The sequence below is a fragment of the Bos indicus genome, chromosome 17 (assembly GCF_029378745.1).
Source record: "Bos indicus isolate NIAB-ARS_2022 breed Sahiwal x Tharparkar chromosome 17, NIAB-ARS_B.indTharparkar_mat_pri_1.0, whole genome shotgun sequence".
Classification (NCBI taxonomy): domain Eukaryota; kingdom Metazoa; phylum Chordata; class Mammalia; order Artiodactyla; family Bovidae; genus Bos; species Bos indicus.
In genome coordinates, this window is record NC_091776.1 from 34,751,504 (window position 1) to 34,778,472 (window position 26,969).

Consider the following 26,969-nt stretch of genomic DNA (forward strand, 5'->3'; position numbering starts at 1 on the left):
TCTCAACTGAAATCCACAGGTAAAAAATTAAACTAATACAATAACAAAGTTTTCTATTAAATATTCTATTTCTCTTTCCTGGAAATGTAAAAACATTCTTTTCTTTTATATTTCTCTAGGTCTTTTTGGATTCCAAATACTAAAGGTTTTATTTCTTGTATATATATTGTCATTTTTTTGTTTTTACTTTTAGCCAAATGTTATAGAATACTTTCATGTCAAGACATCAATTTGATACAAACTCAACTAAAAAAAAAATAATTTATTAACATATATGGTTTTAATATGTATCTCAGCTTTAACATGGCAGCATATATAGTGCACAAATAACACTAAATTTAAGCAAATTCAATCTAACTCCTACATAACTTTGTGATTCTGACCATGGCAGAGTAACTATTCTATCTGTCCTAAGAAAAATAGAGAACTATTAGTTATTCCCTAATAGCATTAAACATTACTAAAACTAAGTATATGTCTTTAACTCTGATGTCAGTAATTGTCAACTTAAAGAGTATGGGGCACATAAGACAACACTGTTTGGAGACATAACAGAGATTTTAAATTAAAAAAAAAAAAAAAAAAAAACAACTCTAACAGAAGTTAAGAAGAAACAAATGGTTTCAGACTCTAGATGAACACAAATAGCAATAAAAACCTGTAGAAAGAGAATAAAGACTTAGGGTCCACAAAAGGCATGGAACTGGACATAGTTACTGGTGAGACTCAATTAGAATCTGCACCCAAGGTAAAAGGAAAAATGTAACTAAAACACTAAAGGCAAGTGTTCTTTATAATGTTGGGGTCTGGGTCTGGGGCCAGAACCAACATACCTTTAATGGCTTCAACGGAGAACTCAAATAGCCAAGCTCATAGCAGCCCCAAACCCAGTTTTCTTCAGCCAACCTCCTAAGGGCTTTTCTCAGTAACTTTCCGCTAATTTGGGGAACATGAACAGGAGAGTGATGAACAGGTCTCCTCCAAAGCCCTCACCCAAGGAATTGACAATCTCCCCATGATTCTTTTCTTTCCCTGCATTCCACCCGTCATGTATGGCACAATACAGAAATCTGAGCTGGCCTTTTAAACTTCAGTTATACTCAGGTCATAATATGGCTCGATCTGTGATACTGACCTTAATACTTAAATAAATTCACAGATTTTTCTTTTTCTTTTGGTTAAGTTTAAGGTTTACAGAGGTCTTCCCTGATGGCTCAGCGGTAAAGAATCCGCCTGCAATGCAGGAGACATGGGTTTGATCCCTGGGTCGGAAAGATCCCCTGGAGGAGAAAATGGCACTCCAGTATTCTTGCCTGGAAAATCCTTTGGACAGAGGATCCTGTCGGGCTACAGTCCATGGGGCAGCAAAGAATCAGACATGACTGAGCACTCATCCAAGGTTTACAGAAGAATTGAGCATACAGTACCAAGACTTTCCATATATTCACTCCTACCCCAATACATACTGTTTCTCCTATTTTTATCATATATTATTAATACGGTGTATTTGTTACAACCAGTGAAAGAATAATGACGTATTACTATTAATTGAAGTCCACAGTTTATTCAGAGTTCCTCAATTTCTACCTAACGTCCTTTTCTGTTCCAGGATCTCACCCAGGAAACCACAACAGTATATTTCACTCTCCTGTCTTCTTGGGCTCCTCCTGGCTGTGACAGTTTCTCAGACTTTCCCTATTTTTGATGACCCTGACAGTTTCAGGGGCTTCCCTCATAGCTCAGTTGGCAAAGAATCTGCCTGCAATGCAGGAGACCTGGGTTCAATCCCTGGGTTGGGAAGATCTCCTGGAGAAGGAAATGGCAACCCACTCCAGTATTCTTGTCTGGAGAATTCCATGGACAGAGGAGCCTGGCAGGCTACAGCCCATGGGGTCGAAAGAGTTGGATGCAACTCAGTTTCAGGAGTAGTGGTCAGGTATTTTACAGAATTAATGTCCTTCAATTTGGGTTTGCCTGCTGTTTTTCTCATAGGTAAACATGGGTTATGAGTGTTTGGGAGGAAGACCTTGGGAATAAAGTACCATTCTCATCACATCATACATACAAGGGTATATACTAACAACATGACTAATCCTAATGATGTTAACCATGATCACCTGGCTGAGGCAGGTTTCTCCACTACCAAGTAACTCTTCACTTCCCTCCTTTCCACATTGAATCCTCAGTAAGGAAGTCATAACTATATGCAGGAGTTAAGTAGTTAGGCCCTCTAAAACTTTTTCATTTATGGTTTTAATATAATTCTCTCCAAAGGCCTATACAGATGAAAAAACTAAGTCTTAGAGAACTTGTTAAGGCTATAGACCTAAAAAGTGCTAGTATTAGAAACTGAACCAAAGCTATCTGAATCCCAGCTTCATGCTCTTTTCATTGTAACACACTCAACTTCAAGGGCACAAATTATATACTAATGAGTAAATTTCAAGCTTTACATTATTCAACCTGTAGTCTTTGCTCCTGAACTTCCATTTAATTTATCAGATTCCTGTTTCTTTGGCAGTGCTTACCCTTTCTTATCAATTCAACCAACTTCGACTCCAAAGCTATGCTATTTTCCTCAGTTTTCTTTGCCCTTGAGAAGCAAAATTATTTTTTAAACTAGGTCCCAGAAATGTCTTTCCATGTCTCTGAACCTGCCCTATAGAAACTGCCTGAACTATCTTTTCTAGTAACTTGGTGTAATTAATGAAAAAGAGTACTGGACACTAGTTTTGTTAAAAAAAAAAAAAAAAAAAGGAAGATTATATTATACAGTGATTCAGAGTTTGGACTCTGGAGTCAGAAAGTTCTGAGATCAAATTTCGGTTCTATCACCATTCCTTTGACTTGGAAAAGTCAGTTCACATTCTTAAACATCATTATCCTTATTTGTCATCCTAGAAACTAATCTTAAAGCATTCTGTATATAAAAGAGGAATCTATGCAGTTTTCCATGTAGTATCTGTAACATGAAAGCTCTATGATTTATACACTAGCCTACATGATTTTTTAAAAAATGCTTAAAAATGGACATGGAATTTATACAGTTCAGATTAACTTGTATCTTTGGTAACAGAATAGTAGGGCATCTAGTTAAATGGACAATAGTAATTATTCTGAATTGTGCACTGATTTCAATAAAATACAGCGTTGTGGGTTTTTTTGTTTTCCTGAAAATGGGATATATTTTGGACAATTCCTCTATGAGAGATGTATCAGAAAAGAATTTCCTCCAAAACTCAAGGATATACTAGGTTCATTATATTCTTGTACTTGCCAATACTGTTCATAAAGGACTTGCCCAAAATCCCTGTCAGAGGCCTAACCCCCCTTCTTCCAGAATCAGTAACAGTTCTTCATAAAGTGAAATAGCCCAGCTATTCAAGGGTAATTAATCTATTGTAGCACTCCAGACAAAAAGCAAGAGAGAAGCAGAGAGGAAATTTCAACTGGAAAATATTTTGACGTAATTGACCCAGATGACAAACTAAAGTTAAGCATATGTCAAGTGCTACAGTCTGTACAAAAACACATAGAGATGCCAAAGAATATTAAAAGCCCACACAAGCCAAGGTGAAGACTTAACTCTGAGCAGAATATAAATCTTGTAATCACTGTTTAGAAAAGATGCACAGGGGGAGCTAAAGGGTTCTTTCATAAACTAACAAAGAAACATTTAAAGTTTTAAAAGTCTTTATCTTGTAAATTAAAGGTAATCACCACTGCAAAAAGTGTTAGGGAATTTATTCTTTCCCATATATCCAAAACACTTAGGTCTCCCAATACCAGTATCTATTTTTTTCTGGTCACTTTCAAAACGTGTAAGATTTGTCATTGAAATAAGTTCAAATTTAATTATAATATTTAAATCCCATAGAAAACAAATATCTATGTTGAAAACAAGACAACTTTTTCACAGGAAAATAAAACTTGCAAGAATACAACATGAATCCCTAACTTCTTTAACCTGATTTCCTCATACATAAACTGTATGATACAGCTATTTTGTGAGTGCTAAGTCGCTTCAGTTGTGTTCAACTCTGTGCGACCCTGTGGACTGTAGCCTGCCAGGCTCCTCTGTCCATGGGGATTCTCCAGGCAAGAACACTGGAGTGGGTTGCCCTGTCCTCCTCCAGTGGATCTTTCTGAACCAGGGATCCAGTCCACACCTCTTATGTCTCCTGCACTGGCAGGCAAGTGCTTTACCACTAGCGCCACCTGGGAAGCCCATAGCTACTTTAACTCTTCTCATAAATTAATCAAACCAAGATGAAAGAACTAATGAAAATGCATAGAAAAGCAAATTATTTTTGTGTTCTTAATTTTTTCTTTTGTAATTTTTAAACAGATAGGAAAATCTGAAAGAACAGTAAATGAACATCCATTGTTCATTAACTATATCCTCCACCCAGATTCAAAAATTAATACCTTCAAAGTACACGAAATTGTATAATGAATGAAAGTCCACATTACATAAAAATTAGTAAGTAGGATATGTAACCCTCCCTAAGAAAATACAAACTCAACTTATGAAGAAAATTTCTTAACGTCATGTATCTTTTGTGTATGTGACCTAAAAGAATTAAATACTTAATGAAAGGCATTTATAAGTTAACACATGGTTATTTTATATGAACAGTGTCCAAGATAAACCTTACAAAAAATCTTTTTACTATTTTCTCAGCATGAAAAAAGACCAAAGTGAAACTATAAAGTTATGAAAGGTTTCATAGTTAAAAATTGTAATAAATAGATTTCTAAGTAATCCTAGGGTAGGCCAGAAAGCAGTCCTGGTAGCAACTGTTATCTTCAATCACAAAAGAGTGAGATTCTAATTTGTAAGGAAATATACATGTTTTTTCTTCCTTGATATTCAAGTGTAAATAACTGTGAGCTAAGTCCTCATTAAATAAGTTTCAGGTATCCAGTACACAGGAAAAATTCAAAGATTATGACTATACAGTTGTGGAAGGTAACATAGAGAAATGAAGATGACAGGGGAAAAAAAAAAGGAGGAAATGCCAGTAAAATGGCCATGTTCATTACCACAAGATAAGAGAACAAGGACTAAAGAGAAATCAAGATGTCTCTGGAAATTTCAAAATCACTCATTACTCCAACATTTAAAACTGCAACCCTTAAAACTGTGGTTGTGAGTTATAACTAATCATGGTGAAAATGGTCCCCTCCCCAAATCCATATCCAATATCTTCCACAAGATAAAAAAAAACAGGCAAACACTAGTGACTGTAATGATACTGATTCTTAAAAAGAAAACAGCCTAAATACATCTAAATAACATTCCACAAAAAGTACAGCTGATCCTTGAAAAATGAGGGGGTGAGAGCTCTGATCCTCCGTGCAATCTAATTATAACTAAGTATAACTCCATATACACAGTTCCCCCATATCTGCCAATTCAATCCGCTGTAGATAATGTAATATCATAGTATTTACTTAAAAAAAAAAAAAAAACTTGTGTATAAATGGAACCACATAGTTCAAACTTAGGTTGTTCAAGAATCAACAGTAAAGTATTAATAAAAGACTGACCTTCTGAAATGTTTATACTAAAATAATTGTGAAACTGCCAATGATTTCAATGTTTTAAGACATAAAACATTTTATTATGAAAAAACTTCCCTGACAACATCAAAATAATCATGGGCCTTTTTTCTAAATACTTTGATGGTTAACAAATTTAAATATGTATTTCTGTGATAAAGTCTACAGAGATGAATTTAAGGCTTTATATACATACGTGTGTGTGTGTGTGTGTGTGTGTATACATACCCTGGAGGAGGTTTTAAGACATAAAACATTTTATTATGAAAAAATTCCCTGAAAACATCAAAATAAATTATCATGTGCCTTTTTTTCTAAATGACTTTGATGGTTAACATATTTAAATATGTATTTCTGTGATAAAGTCTAAAGAGATGAATTTAAGGCTTTATATACATACGTGTGTGTGTGTGTGTGTGTGTGTATACATACCCTGGAGGAGGGCATGGCAACCCACTCCAGTATTCTTGACTGGGAAATCCCATGGACAGAGAAGCATGGCAGGCTAGAGTCCATGGGGTTGTACAGTCAGATACAACTGAAGCAACTTAGCATGCAGTGAACAAACAATATGTGTGTGTATGTTTCAGAATATAAACAATGTATATATACCTTCTGACTAGAAAAATATTTATTAAAATTTTATTTTTTCCATATAAAGTATCTGAGTTCTTTTAAAATAATATGTTTATAAATATTAAATTTATTAAATTCATATTTAAGTCATGGTTCAGCAAAAGTGATTAGTACAATTTAAAAATGTAGAAAAAAAAGAAAATTGTTTTCTATTACATATGGGTGAGTGTAAGAAATACTGAAAATCAAGAAACAAAACCATGATTTGCTGATTATAGGCACTAATTTATTTATCTCTCATCTCCCTATATTACATTGCCATTAACCTCAAAAAAAAAAAAAAATCAACTACTCCTTAAGATGGCTTTCCATGCTCTCCTAAGGGTAGGAATTGGGGGTCGGGGGGGGTGGGGGGGGTGGACTGCTAGAAGAGAGAGTAACAATTTAATAAACTTAAACCCTACCTTTATAGCCAGGAAATTCAGTCCACTCTCATTGGCCAAAGCCTTTGCGATCATTGTTTTAGAGCATCCAGGTGGCCCATACAAAAGAACTCCTTTGGGTGGCTGAATACCCATTTGGGTGAAAGACTCAGGATGTTTCAAGGGCCATTCCACAGCCTGTTTCAGTTTCAGCTTGACATTTTCCAGTCCTCCTATATCTGACCAGGATACCTGCAAAACAAACAAAAAATTTAAAACATATGTATACAAGAAAGGAAACAGAACTATTTAAAAATCAATAATTTCCTTAAAAAATTCTCAACAAGATTAAGAACTAGGAGTTTATAAAATGTGAGCTGCGTATTATAGAAATACTAAAGAAAACCAAAATGTTACTTCTTGCAAGTCTTACTTGTATAAGTAACTGTTTAAACAACTGAATATACTGTTAAGTCTATATTCTATTCTACATGCCTTTAAAAACTAGCTTTCATCTGTTTGAAAATAGTTTGAATCAGTGATTCAAGGTCAAATCTACATATCTAATTTCTTATATTTCTTTTCCTGAAAGCAAAATTACTTTCAAATACACTTCTGTAGGTCCTTATGGAACATATAAACTTTTCTGCCTTCGGTATATTAATAAGAATTCTCAAAATTTTGTTCTTCCCAAAATGTTCCCCAAACAAGAGAGCTCGTTATGTTTAGGTACTTAATAAATATGCATTACATATCATATAAAGTCCACAGGAAATAGACGAGACATAAATCCAGATCCTAAAGAACTTAACAAATATCAGTAACACACACATAAATAACCATAGTACAATGCAAAGTATACTAACCACAATGACAAAGAAACAGAAAAATCCTTTGGGCGTTCCCAGGAAGAAAAGATTATTCCCAGCTGGAAGGTAAATCTGAGAGCCAACTCTTGAAACAGGGATGAAATCCATAAATATGAAAATAGGAAAATGGTTAGGTAGAAGCCAAAAAATTATGAAAGGCTCAGAAGGAAACATGAAGAATATGAGAGAAAAAAAAGACTTGAGAGGGAAATCAAAAAAGAAAAGAAAAGAAAGTTCTTCTTTCTAAAAAAGGAAAAGCAACTTCAAGCCATCTAGTGGAGAACGCTGAAGACTAGATGGAGCTCAAGAATCTCTTTATTCATAAGAATTCTTTGAAGGTTTTTAATCTAGAAAGCAATATTCTTTGATCTGTGCTTCAGAAAGACTTCTCTGACAAGATTCACTGGAGAGGAGAGTGTCTTCAGAGAGAACAATTAAAGATCTATCACAAACATTCTTTAAAAAAAAAAAGTAAAGCGAAAATTAAAGTTGCTTAGGCCTGTACCATTCTTTGTGCATGGACTATACAGTCCATGGAATTCTCCAGGCCAGAATACTGGAGGGGGTTGCCTTGGCTTGCTCCAGGGGATCTTTCCAACCCAGGGATCAAATCCAAGTCTGCCGCACTGCAGAGCCACCAGGAAAGCCCAAGAATAATGGAGTGGGTAGCCTGTCCCTTCTCCAGGGGAACTTCCTGACCAGGAATTAAACCAGGGTCTCCTGCATCGCAGGCAGATTCTTTACCAGCTAAGTGACCAGGGAAGCACCCTCAGTTCAGTTCAGTCGCTCAGTCGTGTCTGACTCTTCGCGACCTCGTGAATCTCAGCACGCCAGGCCTCCCTGTCCATCACCAGCTCCCGGAGTTCACCCAGACTCACGTCCATCGACTCAGTGATGCCATCCAGACATCTCATCCTCTGTAGTCCCCTTCTCCTCCTGCCCCCAATCCCTCCCAGCATCAGAGTCTTTTCCAATGAGTCAACTCTTTGCATGAGGTGGCCAAAGTATTGGAGTTTCAGCTTCAGCATCATTCCTTCCAAAGAAATCCCAGGGCTGATCTCCTTCAGAATGGACTGGTTGGATCTCCTTGCAGTCCAAGGGACTCTCAAGAGTCTTCTCCAACACCACAGTTCAAAAGCATCAATTCTATGGCACTCAGCCTTCTTCACAGTCCAACTCTCACATCCATACATGACCACAGGAAAAACCATAGCCTTGACTAGACGGACCTTTGTTGGCAAAGTAATGTCTCTGCTTTTGAATATGCTATCTAGGTTGGTCATAACTTTCCTTCAAAGGAGTAAGCGTCTTTTAATTTCATGGCTGCAGTCACCATCTGCAGTGATTTTAGAGCCCAAAAAAATAAAGTCTGACACTGTTTCCACTGTTTTGCCATCTATTTCTCATGAAGTGATGGGACCAGATGCCATGATCTTTGTTTTCTGAATGTTGAGCTTTAAGCCAACTTTTTCACTCTCCACTTTCACTTTCAACAAGAGGCTTTTTAGTTCCTCTTCACTTTCTGCCATAAGGGTGGTGTCAACTGCATATCTGAGGTTATTGATATTTCCCCTGGCGATCTTGATTCCAGGTTGTTTCTTCCAGTCCAGTGTTTCTCATGATGTACTCTGCCAGGCCGCTTCAGTCGTGTCCGACTCTGTGTGACCCCATAGATGGCAGCCCACTGGGGTTACCCCCGTCCCTGGGATTCTCCAGGCAAGAACACTGGAGTGGGTTGCCATTTCCTCCTCCAACGCGTTTAAGTGAAAAGTGAAATTGAAGTCGCTCGGTTGTGTCCAACTCTTAGCGACCCCATGGACCGCAGCCCACCAGGCTCCTCCATCCATGGGATTTTCCAGGCAAGAGTACTGGAGTGGGTTGCCACTGCCTTCTCCCATGATGTACTCTGCATATAAGTTAAATAAGCAGGGTGGTAATATACAGCCTTGACGTACTCCTTTTCCTATTTGGAACCAGTCTGTTGTTCCATGTCCAGTTCTAACTGTTGCTTCCTGACCTGCATACAGATTTCTCAAGAGGCAGGTCAGGTGGTCTGGTATTCCCATCTCTTTCAGAATTTTCCACAGTTTATCGTGATCCACACAGTCAAAGGCTTTGGCATAGTCAATAAAGCAGTAGATGTTTTTCTGGAATTCTCTTGCTTTTTCCATGATCCAGCGGATGTTGGCAATTTGATCTCTGGTTCCTCTGCCTTTTCTAAAACCAACTTGAACATCAGGAAGTTCACGGTTCACGTATTGCTGAAGCCTGGCTTGGAGAATTTTGAGCATGACTTTACTAGTGTGTGAGATGAGTGCAATTGTGCGGTAGTTTGAGCATTCTTTGGCATTGCCTTTCTTTGGGATTAGAATGAAAACTGACCTTTTCCAGTCCTGTGGCCTCTGCTGAGTTTTCCAAATTTGCTGGCATATTGAGTGCAGCACTTTCACAGCATCATCTTTCAGGATTTGAAATAGCTCAACTGGAATTCCATCACCTCCACTAGCTTTGTTTGTAGTGATGCTTTCTAAGGCCCACTTGACTTCACATTCCAGGATGTCTGGCTCTAGGTGAGTGATCACACCATCGTGATGATCTGGGTCGTGAAGATCTTTTTTGTACAGTTCTTCTGTGTATTCTTGCCACCTCTTCTTAATATCTTCTTCTTAATATCTGCTTCTGTTAGGTCCATACCATTTCTGTCCTTTATTGAGCCCATCTTTGCATGAAATGTGCCCTTGGTATCTCTAATTTTCTTGAAGAGCTCTCTAGTCTTTCCCATTCTATTGTTTTCCTCTATTTATTTGCATTGATCGCTGAGGAAGGCTTTCGTATCTCTTCTTGCTATTCTTTGGAACTCTGCATTCAGATGCTTATATCTTTCCTTTTCTCCTTTGCTTTCCACAGATATTTGTAAGGCCTCCCCAGACAGCCATTTTGCTTTTTTGCATTTCTTTTCCATGGAGATGGCCTTGATCCCTGTCTCCTGTACAATGTCACGACCTCAGTCCATAGTTCATCAGGCACTCTATCTATCAGATCTAGGCCCTTAGATCTATTTCTCACTTCCACTGTATAATCATAAGGGATTTGATTTAGGTCATACCTGAATGGCCTAGTGGTTTTCCCTACTTTCTTCAATTTAAGTCTGAATTTGGCAATAAGGAGTTCATGATCTGAGCCACAGTCAGCTCCTGGTCTTGTTTTGGTTGACTGTATAGAGCTTCTCCATCTTTGGCTGCAAAGAATATAATCAATCTGATTTCAGTGTTGACCATCTGGCAATGTCCATGTGTAGAGTCTTCTCTTGTGTGGTTGGAAGAGGGTGTTTGCTATGACCAGTGCATTTTCTTGGCAAAACTCTATTAGTCTTTGCCCTGCTTCGTTCTGTATTCCAAGGCCAAATTTGCCTGTTACTCCAGGTGTTTCTTGACTTCCTACTTTTGCATTCCAGTCCCCTATAATGAAAAGGACATCTTTTTTCGGTATTAATTCTAAAAGGTCTTGCGGAGGCTGAAGCTGCGACCGCACACTAATAGCGGCGGCGGAGGCTGTGACCAGGGCACTAAGCGTGGCCAAGAGGAGCTACCCCACGTCCGAGGTCAGGGGCAGAAGCCAGGAGGACCCCATGACCGAAGGGCGGCAGCCAAGAGGAGTTACCCCATGTCCGAGGTCAGGGGCAGCGGCCAAGAGTGCCAGGCTCCGACGGCGCAGGAACGGCCAAGAAGAGCTACCCAAGTCCGAGGTCAGGGGCAGCTGGCCAGGAGCTACCCCATGTCCGAGGTCAGGGGCGGCGGTCGAGAGGAGCTACCTGGCGAACAAGGTCAGGGGCGGCGGCCGAGAGGAGCTACCCCATGCCCCCACGCCCGAGGCAGGGAGCGGCAGCAGGGAGGAGCTACCCTAAGCCTGAGGCCAGGGGCGGTGGCCGGGAGGACCAACCCCACACCTGAGGCCAGGGGCAGCGGCCGGGAGGACCAACCCCACTCCATGCATGGCTGCGCGGGCACAGGAGGGTACAGGAGCTATCCCACGTTGAAGGTCAGGAAGGGCGGCGGTGAGGAGATACCCCTCCTCCAAGGTAAGGAGCAGCAGCTGTGCTTTGCTGTAGCAGCCGTGAAGAGATACCCCATGCCCAAGGTAAGAGACACCCAAGTAAGATGGTAGGTGTTGCAAGAGGGCATCAGAGGGCAGACACACTGAAACCATACTCACAGAAAACTAGTCAGTCTAATCATACCAGGACCACAGCCTTGTCTAACTCAATGAAACTAAGCCACGCCTGTGGGGCCACCCAAGACGGGCGGGTCATGGTGGAGAGATCTGACAGAATGTGGTCCACTGGAGAAGGGAATGGCAAACCCCTTCAGTATTCTTGCCTTGAGAACCCCATGAACAGTATGAACAGTATGAAAAGGGAAGCACCCTACCCCCCACCAAAAAAAGGCAAGCCTGAACTACAGTAATCACATGGAGATGATGAAGACACACCAGAAAAATACTGCAGGTCTACAGCTGAGGATTATGAAGGCAGTGGAAGACAGAAGGAGAATGTGAAGCTAAAGATTTCAAGATGGATTGGTAAGAATATAGACCACAGTAAAAATGATTGGTAGGAGAGAAAGTAAGACTTTTGGGGGGATATACAGAGTTGCATATATTAACAATTGAATACACATCACACATGGAGTCGAATATGTGTCACAAATGGAACTCTGGAAAGATAATAGGGTTGAAATGTTGGATTTCAGAGTTATCCTCATACAAACAATAGAAACCATGAGATCAACTAAAATTGCCAACCATGAGAAGAGAGATGTAAGTAAAAGGAAGGTTGATGGATGCTACCTACATTGAAGAGGAAAGAGGAAAAGAAGAAGAAAAGTGAGAAAACAAGTAATCTATTGATACAAACACAAAAAAGAGATAGGTTTTGTTTGTTACTATCAGGTAAAGATTATTTTTTCCAAATAAATTTGCATTTTTTGGGGGGGATTCTGTTGTTTTTGTTTTTTGTACACAGAACCAGGATAATTCTGTATTATCGACCATAACACTGAGATAAGATTTAACTATTTGTTTTCTAAATTGCTTTCTTGGGATTTATTTCAAGAAGTGAGATTACTAGATTAAAAGGCATGAACATTTTAGGTCTCTTAATACCTAATGTCATTAACAATTCAATGGACATGAGTTTAAGCAAACTCCGGGAGATAGTGAAGGACAGGGAAGCCTGGTGTGCTGCAGTCCATCGGGTCTCTAAGAGTTGGACACGACTGCACGACTGAACAAGAAAAACAATCTTAACGCCAGTTTGCTATTGCAACCAGTTCGTCCATTTTAAAGGCATGAGGAATATGTGTATATTTCCCTGAAGCATCATCAGCCTTAGGTTTTACTTTGTCTTTGTTTTTCCTAACTGATTTCTGATTTCACCAATTAATAAAATTAAAATTAAACCTAAGATTAGTGCACATGATCTTACTACCTTAAAAACATGTAGCTATCATCATTAGGATCCAAGTGACTGTTTATCACAGACGGCAACTATTATTTGTGTAGCCAAAGCCTGCTATAGGCAGGAATACAGCAGAGTTGTTACTCTGACGGGTAGTTGCTGATGGTAGTCAACAACTATCAAAAAAGTTACAGATCAGAAAGTAGAGATAATTAAGAAGAAATGGTCAGTAGATCTGCAATGAGGTTATTGGACAGTTGCTTAATTAAATCAGTAGTTTGTATTTTTATCCCTTTCAGCAGTGGCATATATACGTACACACAGCACACACATACATGCATACACACATGCAAACATGCATATAGAGAGGGAGGGTATATATGTTATCTAATGGATAAGAGCTGTGTTTATAACTATCATAAACACATAAGTCAGAGAAGCAACTTTTACGACTTCAAATGATATGATGCTGCATGATACCCATTCAGTTGTTACTAGGCAATTATCGTACCTATGCAATGAGAACAGCACATTCTGTTGGAGAACATGCTCCATGAGGAGCAGCTATTACATGCCTTGAACCCTATTTGAGTTATACCTTGAATACAAATATACCAGAAGAATATTTCAAAAAATGAAAGTGTTATTTACTCAAGTCATCTTCGACTCTTTGCAACCCCATTGACTGTAGGCTGCCAAGTTCTTCTGTCCATGGAATTTTCCAGGCAAGAATAATGGAGTGGGTAGCCATTCCCTTCTCCAGGGGATCTTTCTGACCCAGGGATGGAACCCAGGTCTCCTGTGTTGCAGGCAGATTCTTTACTGTCTGAGCCACCAGGGAAGCCTTTAGCAGAATGCTTGCTCCTTAGAAGAATAGCTTTGACAAACCTAGACAGTGTATAAAAAAGCAGAGACATCACTTTGCTGACAAAAGTCCATATAGTCAAAGCTATGGTTTTTCCAGTATTCATGTATGGATGTGAAAGTTGGACCATAAAGAAGGCTGAGCACCAAATAATTGACACTTTAGAACTGTGGTGCTGGAGAAGACTCTTGAGAGTCCCTTGGAGAATGAGATCAAACCACTCAATCCTAAAGGAAATCAACCTTGAATATTCATTGGAAGAACCTGTGCTGAAGCTGAACTTCCAATACTTTGGCTACGTGATGCAAAGAACCAACTCATTGGAAAAGACCCTGATGCTGGGAAAGACTGAGGGCAAGACAAGGGGGCGACAGAGGATGAGCTAACCATTAGTGACTCAATGGACATGAGTCTGAGCAAACTCAAGGAGACAGTGAAGGATAGGGAAGCCTGGTGTGCTGCAGTTCATGCGGTTGCTAAGAGTCAGACACAACCTGGTGACTGAATAACAAAAATTTACAAAAGCACACATATACAGATAGAATTTTCTTAAAAGTTAGTATAGAACCAAATCCTTCCTAATCAATAGCATTTAAAACAAAATCCAATGGTATGCTTACAAATGGTGAGAAAAATGGTTTTCTCAGATTTATATGAAACTATAACTAGCAATATAATCTGATAATCTTCAATATGATATAATTTAATACATTTGAGTATATTTTGGTTTTAATCAGCCTTTCAAAAAATCTTTAAAAAGAATCATTTAAAAGAACGCAATATCAGATATTAAACTCCTGAAGCACCTCCATGAAACACACATGGAAATCACCAAAATAAAAGATAAGGAAATCCATAGCATAAAAATAATCTCTTTAGTTACGGATCAGAGAGTAGAAGCAAACAGTGTCAGCTGGACCAAAAGCTGGAGAAGGCTTGTTTCTCAAGAAAAACTAAGATGCTCTTACCAGAAAACTGAATGTTCACTGGAAATGCAATAGGCCAAAACACCAAGGCCACTGCATGGCCTAGTAGTCTATACTGAAGTGCTGGTCCATTGCCCTGAGATAAAACAAAGCCGTCCCCTTCCTATCTCCTGATGTTTGGGGTCTCTTGCTTCACCAGTTGTCTCTCGCTATTCCTGCTTTAATTATATTATTAAAAAAAATTATTTATTTAAATTGGAGCATAATTACTTTACAATACTGTGATGGCCTCTGCCATACATCAACATGAATCTGTATTTTTTCCTCAGTCTACAAATATTTCCCATTTCTCCCTATGCTTCAAAGCAACCTTACTTTGATATTATTTCTACTATTATTTCCCCATCTTTCTCAGTGCTAAACTTCTTGAAAGATAGTTCATATTCCTCTATTTCTATCACACTTATGTTTTCCATTTTATATTTCAGTTAAGTATTTATCCTCCCAAGCAATGACAGGGAAGGAGAGTAAACAGATAAAGATAAGTTTAAGACTCGCAGGAAAGCAGGGAGTTACATCAGAAACTCTAGCCTTTCAGGAAAATAGAAGGCAAAGTCATCTGCAAAACATCAATCAATCTATTAAATGTTGTTTAAATGCCTGTTCACACTATGCTAGTTCCTAGGGACAAAATAATACTTGTCCATACTGAGTTTCTGACTTGATGGAATATTTCCTTAAAAAGGCATACTTCCACAGTTATATAATTACTATAAAGCCTGGTATATGCTAAAAGGGTAGTCACAGAGTTTAAATGGATGGTTAAGAAAAGCTTTTCATAAGTGACATATAAAGTGGGATCTGATGAACAGAAAATTAGCCAGCTGAAAATAACAGCGAATGCCATGGAAAAGAGAAAGTGTGAAGAAAAAAAAAAAAAAAAAAGGCATCAAACATTAGGTGAAATAAAGGTAATTCAGTGTGGCTAGAATTGAGACCAGAAGAAGAGAAACAAGAGAAGTCAGCCAACATATGAAGCTATCAGACACTGAAGATTCATAAAACATCAAAAAATTTATACTTTATCCCGAGAGCAATGGAGAGCAACTTAATAAGGAAAATGATGTGATCAGATCTCCAGAAGAGCACTGTGGTTATAAAGTGGAGCGGGGATTAAAACTGGGAAGATGGGGAGGAGAGGCTTCTACACCAAGTCTTATAAGAGACCATAGTTATCTGCATTACTATGGAGGAAAAAGGATTAAAATTATATTAACTTTATTTAAAAAGACTAATCAATGAGTCTTAATTAGATTTGGAGAGGAGATGTAAAAAAGAAAACCAAGTCAAGCTTAACAGTCAGGATTCAGACTTGGGGAAATGTATAATTGAAAGTTACATTAAAAGAGAGAAAAATACATTTGGAAATTAAGGAATTAGTTTCCAGTTGCACTGGGGAATTTACAAGGGAAATAAATTCAATAAACTTTAATGTCTTCTTTGTGCTCAACTTGTCTTAGTGTAAGGGCACAAAAGAAAAAGAGATAATGTCCTCAAATATTTTTAATCTAGAAAGAGGAATAAGGAAAGTATCTTAAAAGACATAGTCTTTGACTAAAGACATAAAACATGTCTACACACAAAATAATACAAAAACTACTGAGAAAATAAAATAGGTTAACGTTCTTAAATATGTGAGATGAGGAGGACAGAAATTTGGAAAAGGTGGCATATGGAAAGACTTATGTCAAAGTGTTAGAATATGAAGGTAATAATACCAATTCCCACCTCATATGTTTATGAGGTTAGGTATTATAGCTCTTATAGCTAGTACAACCTGTAAGAAATTATGAAAGACAATATAAGAATTACCTGTTACCTCATCACCTAAAAAGAACCATTTTTAATATTGTGGGGTAGTACTTTCTAGTCTTTCAAATGGCTGTGCCTGTGCATAATATAACAGAACTTTATATTCTACTTTTTAAAAACTTCATACACTTCATTTTGTATGAAGTTACTGGCTTCCATCATAGCTCAGTAAAGAATCCGCCTGCAATGCAGGAGACCCCAGTTCGATTCCTGGAGAAGGGAAAGGCTACCCACTCCAGTATTCTTGGGCTTCCCTCGTGGCTCAGCTGGTAAAGAATCTGCCTGCAATGTGGGAGACCTGGGTTCGATCTCTGGGTTGGGAAGATCCCCTGGAAAAGGGAAAGGCTACCCACTCCAGTATTCTGGCCTGGAGAATTCCATGGACTATACAGTCCATGGGGTCGCAAAGAGTCAGCCAGGACTGAGTGACTTTCACTTTCACTAGTTACTGTATCACTTGGGCCAATTTACTTAATCTCTGTAAATTTCTTTCTCATCTATAATAAGGGGACAACAAAACCTAAGGTTTCAGGATTATTGTGAGAATCAAAAAGTTTAGTATATATTTCATTAGCTGAACTTTGCCTAGCACGTGGTAACTAATAAACACTACATAAGTATTATTTTTATTTTAAATGTCTGAATAGTAATATTTTGAAGGACTAGTGATAGAAGACTAAGGACAATCAAGCCATAACATCTGTAGTTTCATAAACAATACTGAATTACCATAACTTTTCTATTATTTTTCTTAAAACACATTACCACATTTCTTAAACTACAGGCAAACAGGTTTTACATTTTTATTTAGCAAATGCATGCCAAATAAATGTCTTTGTACAGCTAAGAAACCTATTAAAAATAAATGTAAATTGGTTTCAGAATACTATTGCATAGAAGAATCTTAAAGCACAGAAAGTAATGGAAAAAGGTCTGTAAGAGAAGAATAAACACCATGAAATTATAAAATTCCAGAACAAGAATTCAAAAACTAGCTGGTTCGCTATCGTTCCTTCAGTCAGTATTTCATCTTTCAACAAATACTATTTTATGCTCTTTAAAATCATTTTTAATTCTATAACTGTCTTTTAAATAAGTTACACTATATCATAACTACCAAAAAAATTATTCTTACAATCTAACCTAAATCATTCCTGATAATATTTGGGTCCTTTCTTTCTTATTTTGTTCTGATGAAAATGGTGAACAGCTGCTCACATATGGTTTTGTAACATTTTAAATTAGTAATAAAGTTAGAAGTGAAGGAACAGCTGTCAAAGAAGCACAGAACAGTGAAATAAATTTCCCAAAGGGAAATGCCCCTCACAAATAAGTACAAATAAGTACTTTCTGAACAAGCATCCAACAATGACACAAATCCAAAAAAACCCCAAAAACAAAAACTCAATTCAAACTGCACAAACAAAAACTCAGTTCAAACTGCACACCTACAGAAGCCAGAAGACTTGATGATCAGGTTAAAACAAAACAAAACAAAAAAACTTTTACAGACAACTTCCAAGAGGACAAAATAAAAATTAAGGAACAAGAAAAATGACTATGAAAGAGGAATTCAGTAGCTCCAGAGGGGCTGACAGTGTCCTTATATGGGGCTGACAGTGTCCTTATATACCTGTTAGTCAAGATTCTCTTATTTGCTATGTGCCAAGTATTACACTGCCAGGAACAAAAATTCTTTTGAAAGTGTTAATTTTTATAGAATATATGGCAACAAAGAGTGCTTTTCACTTTGTTCTTGTACACTAACAAGTCCCGACGTAAGGACAGGCACTAGCAAGTGGGTTGGCACCTGTTCCAAATTCTCTGCTGTGTCATACACCAGCTTCTTGACAATTCAAGTATTTAAGATACATTTAATTTGATAAGAAATCATAAATATACCAAATAACTAGGGATACTACATAATGCAGAAAGATAAGCTTAGAAAACCAACTTCCAAGATTCAAAAAAAAAGTTCCAGATGCTTCTTTAATGAAGACAAATCAAATTTAGGAAGCAGTGTTTAAAAAGTATTCTTACATCAAAGTAAAAATAAGTGAAAGTCATTAGCTTTATATGGTGAAAAGACAAAATACTTTTCCTCCTGCTTTAAAAAATAATTCTAAAATAAAATGAAAAGACAACTGACAACTGTCAGAACGGGAGAAAACATCTGCAAATGAAGCAACTGATAAGGGATTAATCTCCAAAATACACAGACAGTACATGCAGTTCAGTATTAAAAAAAAACAAAGACCCAATCCAAAAATGGGTGGAAGACCGAAATAGACATTTCACCAAAGAAGACAGATGGCCAACAAACACATGAAAAGAGGTTCAACATCACTAATTATTACAGAAATGCAAATCAAAACTACAATGAGATATCACTTCACACTAGTCAAAATGGCCATCATCAAAAAATCTACAAAGGATAAATGCTGGAGAGGATGTGAAGAAAAGATAACCATCTTACACTGTTGGCGGAAATGTAAAATTGGTACAACCACTATGGAAAACAGCAAAAAACTAAAAATATTCATAGAGTTACCATCTGACCCAGCAATCCCACTCCTAGACATATATTTGGAGAAAACTGTAATTCGAAAGGATGTATGCACCCTGATGTTCATTGCAGCATTATTACAATGAACAGGACATGGAAGGAACCTAAATGACCACTGAAAGAAGGACAGATAGAGAAGATGTGGTACATATGTACAATGAAATATCACTCAGCCATAAAAAGGAAAGAAACAGTGCCATTTGCAGACATGTAGATGGACCTAGAGATTGACGTACAGAATGAAGTAAGACAGAAAGAGAAAAACAAATACTGTATAATATCGTTCATATATGGAATCTAGAAAAATGGTATAGATGAACCTATTTACAAGTAAAAATAGAGTCACAGATGTAGAAAACAAACCTATGGTTTTCAAAGGAAGAAGGGGGCTGGTGCAAACTGGGAGTCTGGGATTGACATATATACATTACTGTGTATGAGAACCTATTGTATATCACAGGGAACTCTACTCAATGATCTCTGGTGACCTAAATGGGAAGAAAATCTAAAAAAGACTGGATATATGTATAACTGATTCACTTTGCTGTAGAGCAAAAACTAACCAACATTGTGGGGGCTTCCCTTGTGGCTCATCTGGTAAAGAATCCACGTGTAATGCAGGAGACCTGGGTTTGATCCCTGAGTTGGAAAGATCCTCTGGAGAAGAGAAAGGCTACCCACTCCAGTATTCTGGCCTAGAGAATTCCATGGACTGTATGGTCCATGGAGTCACAGAGTCAGACAGGACTGAGTAAAGCAACTATACCCCAATAAAAAAATTTAAATAAATAAACAAACAAATGAATGTTCTTTTGAGGTTTCTTAAAAGACAAGTCTAAGTTCCAGTTCCACTATAGTACCATAAACCATATATAGCCTCTGTCTGTCTCCCAACCCCACTGATTAAAAATACGAATTTCAGACAAAATACAAAACCCAACTACATGAGGACTCTGAAAAGTAGAAGGCGAGTGGAGCATAAGGCAAATAAAAATACGGAGAAAGACCTTGCACAGGGTGGTGGAAAGGGCTGAGCATGCAGTGTTTTTCTCCTTCTCTTTTCTCTCTTAACTCAGCTTTTCCCCTTTTCCTGCTTCCATTTTGCATAAGGTTGCTAGGTTGAAATACCTAACAGTTTCACAGGAAAGAACTGCTAAAAAATAGTAGATGAGAAAGAATATAAGGAACTGTACACCAGAACTTTGCTAATAATTGCAAACTGCTACTAATCTGAGTGATTTTGTTGTTGAGTAAATCACATTTGAGAATCTCATTGAAACATAAAAGTTATGGGAGCCAGATGGTTCTCTAATTCTAATTAATAAAGGAAAACATTAAGGTAAAGAAGAAAGGAACTATGCCAGTAAATAAAAAGATATTCCAAAAACCATGGCAATAAGGATCAACTTTAAGGCAAACACTGTAACCAAATTTCAAACTATAGATTTCTTGATCAGTTAAGTGGTTATATTAAAACTTGAGTTCAATTTCTAAAACGTCATTTACATTACAATCACACTTTAATGAGTCTACTGTGAGCTGTGCTCAGAGAGCTGGCTATACTGAAGTCAAACTTACAAATACAATAAGTATGTAAATAAGTCCCCCTTAGATCAAAACTTTATGCCCTAGTTCAACTTAAAAATGGTTAACCATTTCCAAAATGAGCTTTTAAAAAACAACTTACTTTTGTCTGAAAAACAATGAAAAGTCTCACCAAAAAAAAAAAAAATGGAAACTTAACAAGAAAAAAAAATCCAATTGCAGCAATATTCTTTTTTAAAAAAATGAAACTCACATCATGAAAATGACAAAGTTTCATTTAGAAAATTCTTCATGTCTCATTAAAATATTTTGTTTTTCCTAATTCACCAAATTCCTTGAATAATTTAACTGCATTCAGCAAAAAATTCTTTGATTATTTAAGGAAACTTACTAACCTCTGTCATTCTTACTATGGCATAGCACAATAGGGAAAAGATAAAAGAATATGGATAAAATACATGAAACATACAGGAACAGTAGGAAAAGACTGGGACTTCTACTGATTGGGCCCCTAGCCCTGGGACCAAAGAAGCACATGTACACAAGTTTCTCAAGTGAATTTTAAATCAGCCACATGTAATATATGACCAAATGCCCCCAAACTAAAAGAAATCATATAAAAGGCCCAGAAAAGTTTCAAATAGCAAAGATTTTTTTTAAAGTTTTGTTGAGATTCTTCTTCTTTGGGCATCTGTGATATGAGTGAATAATAACCAAACAGAAGGGTTCTTTTGTTATGTATGTATCTATCACTAGGACCTTCCTAACACAGTGTCTGTACAGTATAGATGCTCAATGTTTGGTATGGGAATAAATAAATGAGCAGATGTACATTTCATTTGTGCTATATTAAAAAAAAAAGTGGCAGAGGAGTAGAAATGACAGGGAAATAGACTGTAGGAGGTGAGATGGGGAAAATAGAAATTTAGGGAGTTAGGAATTAACCAACACATGTGGTCAGAAGTAGTCAAAAATGTTGCCAACATGTAAAAGTGTTGGGCCATACATATGTTTTGCAAGACATTTTCTAGCCCAGATCTGTCCAAATTTATGATCTTTTGGGTCATAAATTCAGACCATTTCTTCTGATCTCTTTTGATGGTTGCCTGATAATAAAAATGTTTGCATACATGTAGAGAAAAATCTTCTCCTGCCAAGACTGGCTAAAGGGATGCTCCAGTTCAGTTCAGTTCAGTTTCTCAGTTGTGTCCAACCCTTTGCGACCCCATGAACTGCAGCACACCAGGCCTCCCTGTCCATCACAAACTCCCAGAGTTTACCATGTCCATTGAGTCGGTGATGCCATCTAACCATCTTATCCTCGTCAGCCCCTTCTCCTCCTGTCCTCAATATTTCCTACCATCAGAGTCTTTTAAAATGAGTCAGCTCTTCGCATCAGGTTGCCAAAGTATTGGAGTTTCAGCTTCAACATCAGTCGTTCCAATGAACACTCAGGACTGATCTTTAGGATGGACTGGTTGGATCTCCTTGCAGTCCAAGGGACTCTCAAGTCTTCTCCAACACCACAGATCAAAAGCATCAATTCTTCGGCACTCAGCTTTCTTTATAGTCCAACTCTCACACCCATACATGACTACTGGAAAAACCACAGCCTTGACTAGACGGACCTTTGTTGGCAAAGTAATGTCTCTGCTTTTGAATATGCTATCTAGGTTGGTCATAACTTTCCCTCCAAAAAAGATGTCCTTTTCATTATAGGGGACTGGAATGCAAAAGTAGGAAGTCAAGAAACACCTGGAGTAACAGGCAAATTTGGCCTTGGAATACGGAATGAAGCAGGGCAAAGACTAATAGAGTTTTGCCAAGAAAATGCACTGGTCATAACAAACACCCTCTTCCAACAACACAAGAGAAGACTCCATACATGGACATCACCAGATGGTCAACACCGAAATCAGACTGATTATATTCTTTGCAGCCAAAGATGGAGAAGCTCTATACAGTCAGCAAAAACAAGCCCGGGAGTTGACTGTGGCTCAGACCATAAACTCCTTATTGCCAAATTCAGACTTAAATTGAAGAAAGTAGGGAAAACCACTAGACCATTCAGGTATGACCTAAATCAAATCCTTATGATTATACAGTGGAAGTAAGAAATAGATTTAAGGGCCTAGATCTGATAGATAGAGTGCCTGATGAACTATGGAATGAGGTTCGTGACATTGTACAGGAGACAGGGATCAAGACCATTCCCATAGAAAAAAATGCAAAAAAGCAAAATGGCTGTCTGGGAAGGCCTTACAAATAGCTGGTCCTATTACTTCATGGCAAATAGATGGGGAAACAGTGAGAGACTTTATTTTGGGGGGCTCCAAAATCACTGCAGATGGTGACTGCCACAATGAAATTAAATGACGCTCGCTTCTTAGAAGAAAAGCTATGACCAACCTAGACAGCATATTAAAAAGCAGAGACATTACTTTGCCAACAAAAGTCCGTCCAGTCAAAGCCATGGTTTTTCCAGTAGTCATATATGGATGTGAGAGTTGGACTATAAAGAAAGCTGAGTGCTGAAGAATTGACGCTTTTGAACTGTGGTTTTGGAAAAGACTCTTCAGAGTCCCTTGAAGACAAGGAGATCCAACCAGTCAATCCTAAAGGAAATCAGTCCTGAATATTCACTGGAAGGACTGATGCTGAAGCTGAAACTCCAATCCTTTGGCCACCTGTTGCGAAGAACTGACTCATTTAAAAAGACCCTGATGCTGGCAAAGAGCGAAGGCAGGAGGAGAAGGGGACGACAGAGCATGAGATGGTTGGATGGCATCACTGATTCAACGGACATGAGTTTAAGTAAACTCCAGGAGTTGGTGATAGACAGGGGTAGGCCTGGCATGCTGCAGTCCATGAGGTTGCAAAGAGTCAGACTTGGCTGAGCGACTGAACTGAACTCAAAGTAAAATATATGACAATAGCACAAAGGCCAGGAGGGGAGCAATACAAGTAGACTGTTTAAAGATTCTTGCATGTGATACATTTTCACTTAAAAGTAGACCATATTAAGTTAAAGATGTTTCAAGGGAAATAAAAAATATTTTAAACTAATGGAAATGAAAGTACAACACATCAAATATGAGGGATGCAGCTAAAACAATGCCTAATGATCATTTACAGCATTGAACACTGACCTAGAAGAGACAGAAGTTCATTAACCACAGCTCCCACCTCACACTAAAGGAAGAAGAGCAAATTAAGCCTAATGCAGATGGAAAAGAAAATAATGAGTACAGAAATAATGAAATCAAAATCGGAAAAATAAAATAAAAAGCTGGTAACTGGGAAAAAAATTCAATAAAATCACTAGACCCCCAGGCAGACTGATTGTGATAAAAAAAAGAAGACATAAATTACCAGTATCAGAAATGAAAGACAAAATATCACTACTGATCCCACAGACAGTTAAGAGATAATAAGGAAGACGATAAACAACTATATGTCCCTAAATCAGAAAATTAAGGCAAAATCAACCAATTTTTTAAAAGATACAAACTATCAAAACTCACTCAAGATAAAAAACAGATAACCTGAATAATCTTAGGTTTACTAAAAAATTAAATAAAACCTAATCCCTCCAAATAAAGAAAATAATAGGACCAAATGGTTTCAATAGAGACCATTCAAGGGAGAAACAATACGAATTCTACATAATTTCTTCCAACATATAAGTGAGTAGAGAACATTTCCAACTCACTATAATACCAGCATTATCCTAATACCAAAACCAGACAAAAACATTATAAGAAAATTACACACCAACATCTCCCATGAAGATATTCTCAACAAAAATTCTCAACAAAATGTTAGCAAATAGAATCCAGTAATATATAAAAAGGATACTATATCACAGCAGAGTGGAGTTCATCCAGGAATAAAAGAACAATTCAATGTGAAAAAAAACCTCAATGTAATCTGTTGTATTGACAGACTAAGAAAAACCATATGAGCTTTTCAATAGAAGCAGAGAAAGCATTCACGAGTATTCAACATCCATTCATGATTTAAAAAAAAAAAAAAACCTCTCAGCAAACTAGAAATAGAAAGGAACTTAGTAAAGGACTCTTTAAAAGAAAAAAAAAGAAAAAACAAGTCCAACATCATACTTAATAGTGAGGGAGGAAACAAAGAGTCACTCTCTAATGGGTACAGAGCTTCTGTGCAGGAAGATGAAGAGTTCTAAAGACGAATGGTGGTGATGGATGCACAGCAATGGGAATATGCCTAATGCCACAAATTACACACTTTAGACTGGTGAAAATCGTAAAATTCATATTTTGCACATTTTACCACAGTTTAAAAGAAACCACAACAAATCTTTTTCCACATATGGTTATAACTCCAAGCTACAGTTAGAATTTCTATAGTCCTATGGGTTACATGTCGGAGAAGGCAATGGTACCCCACTCCAGTACTCTTGCCTGGAATATCCCATGGACAGAGGAGCCTGGTAGGCTGCAATCCATGCGGTCCCTAAGAGTCGGACACAACTGAGTGACTTCACTTTCACTTTTCACTTTCATGCACTGGAGAAGGAAATGGCAAACCACTGCAGTGTTCTTGCGGAGAATTCCAGGGACGGGGGAGCCTGGTGGGCTGCCATCTATGGGGTCACACAGAGTCGGACACGACTGAAGTGACTTAGCAGCAGCAGCATGGTTACATGTAAAGGAGCAGAGTTAAACATACTCAGGAGGGAAAAAAAAATTAACCAAAGACCTAAATGTGCATGCTAAAAGTATAAACTCAAAATAGAATATATGGTAAATCCTCCTGACCTTCAATTTGGCAATACTTTTTCAAACGTGGTATCAAAACTACACACAACAAAAGAAAAAAGAGAGAGACTGGACTTTCTCAAAATTAAAAACTTTAATGCTGCAAAGAACATTATCAAGAAGAGGTATCTCACTGAATGGGAGAAAATATTTGCAAATCACATACATCTGACGTGTGAGTGCTCACTCGTGTCTGACTCTCTGAGACCCTATGAACTGTAGCCCACCAGGCTCCTTTGTCCATGAAGTTTTTCAGTCAAGACAGAAATGGGTTGCCATTTCTTCTCGATCTTCTGGACCAGGGATCAAACCTGTATCACCTGCATTGGCAGGTGGATTCTTTACCACTGTGCCACCTGATAGCAGATATCTAATAAAGGGCTTGTATCTATGGGGAAACAGTGGAAGCAGTGTCAGACTTTATTTTTCTGGGCTCCAGAATCACTACAGATGCTGACTGCAGCCATGAAATTAAAAGACGCTTACTCTTTGGAAGGAAAGTTATGACCAACCTAGATAGCATATTCAAAAGCAGAGACATTACTTTGCCAACAAAGGTTCGTCTAGTCAAGGCTATGGTTTTTCCTGTGGTCATGTACGGATGTGAGAGTTGGACTGTGAAGAAGGCTGAGCACCAAAGAATTGATGCTTTTGAACTGTGGTGTTGGAGAAGACTCTTGAGAGTCCCTTGGACTGCAAGGAGATCCAACCAGTCCATTCTGAAGGAGATTAGCCCTGGGATTTCTTTGGAGGGAATGATGCTAAAGCTGAAACTCCAGTACTTTGGCCACCTCATGTGAAGAGTTGACTTATTGGAAAAGACTCTGATGCTGGGAGGGATTGGGGGCAGGAGGAGAAGGGGACGACAGAGGATGAGATGGCTGGATGGCATCACTGACTCGATGGATGTGAGTCTGAGTGAACGCCAGGAGTTGGTGATGGACAGGGAGGCCTGGCGTGCTGCGATTCATGGGGTCGCAAAGAGTCAGACACAACTGAGTGACTGATCTGATCTGATCTGATCTAGTATATATACAACTCAATTGTATATATTAATAAAATCAATATCAATTGATCAATATCAAAATCAATAAAATAAATTGCATATATTAATAAAATCAATAATAAAAACATTTTAAAAAGAGCAAAAAACCTGAGTAGACATTTTGCTAAAGAAAACACATACAAATGGTCAATGTACAAATGAAAAGCTTTGCAACATCACTAGCCACAAAGAAAATATAAATCAAAATTACAATGAGATACCATTTCACACCCACTAGGATAGCTACACTCAAAAGATACAAAAGATGCATACACTGCTGCTGAGGATGTAAAATGGTGCAACCACTTCAAAAAACTGCTTGGCAGCTCTTCAAAAGGTTAAACAAGCGGTTACCAAGGACCTAGCAACAACGCTACTTGATATATACCCCAAAGAACTGAAACCAAGATACAGCAATCCCACTGCTGGGCATACACCCCAAGGAAACCATAATTCAAAGAGACCAATGT

The 26,969-nt window shown here is 37.9% G+C and overlaps 1 protein-coding gene across 8 annotated transcripts in view; it reads right to left on the reverse strand.

Moving 5' to 3' along the window:
* AFG2A (AFG2 AAA ATPase homolog A) overlaps positions 1-26,969 on the reverse strand; it is a 332,309-nt gene that overhangs the window by 253,564 nt on the left and 51,776 nt on the right. For all 8 annotated transcript variants that reach the window (XM_070770143.1, XM_070770147.1, XM_070770148.1 and 5 more), the window contains exon 11: positions 6,606-6,815. In XM_070770143.1, coding sequence (XP_070626244.1) covers positions 6,606-6,815 — 210 coding nt within the window. The remainder of the gene's footprint in view (positions 1-6,605; positions 6,816-26,969) is intronic.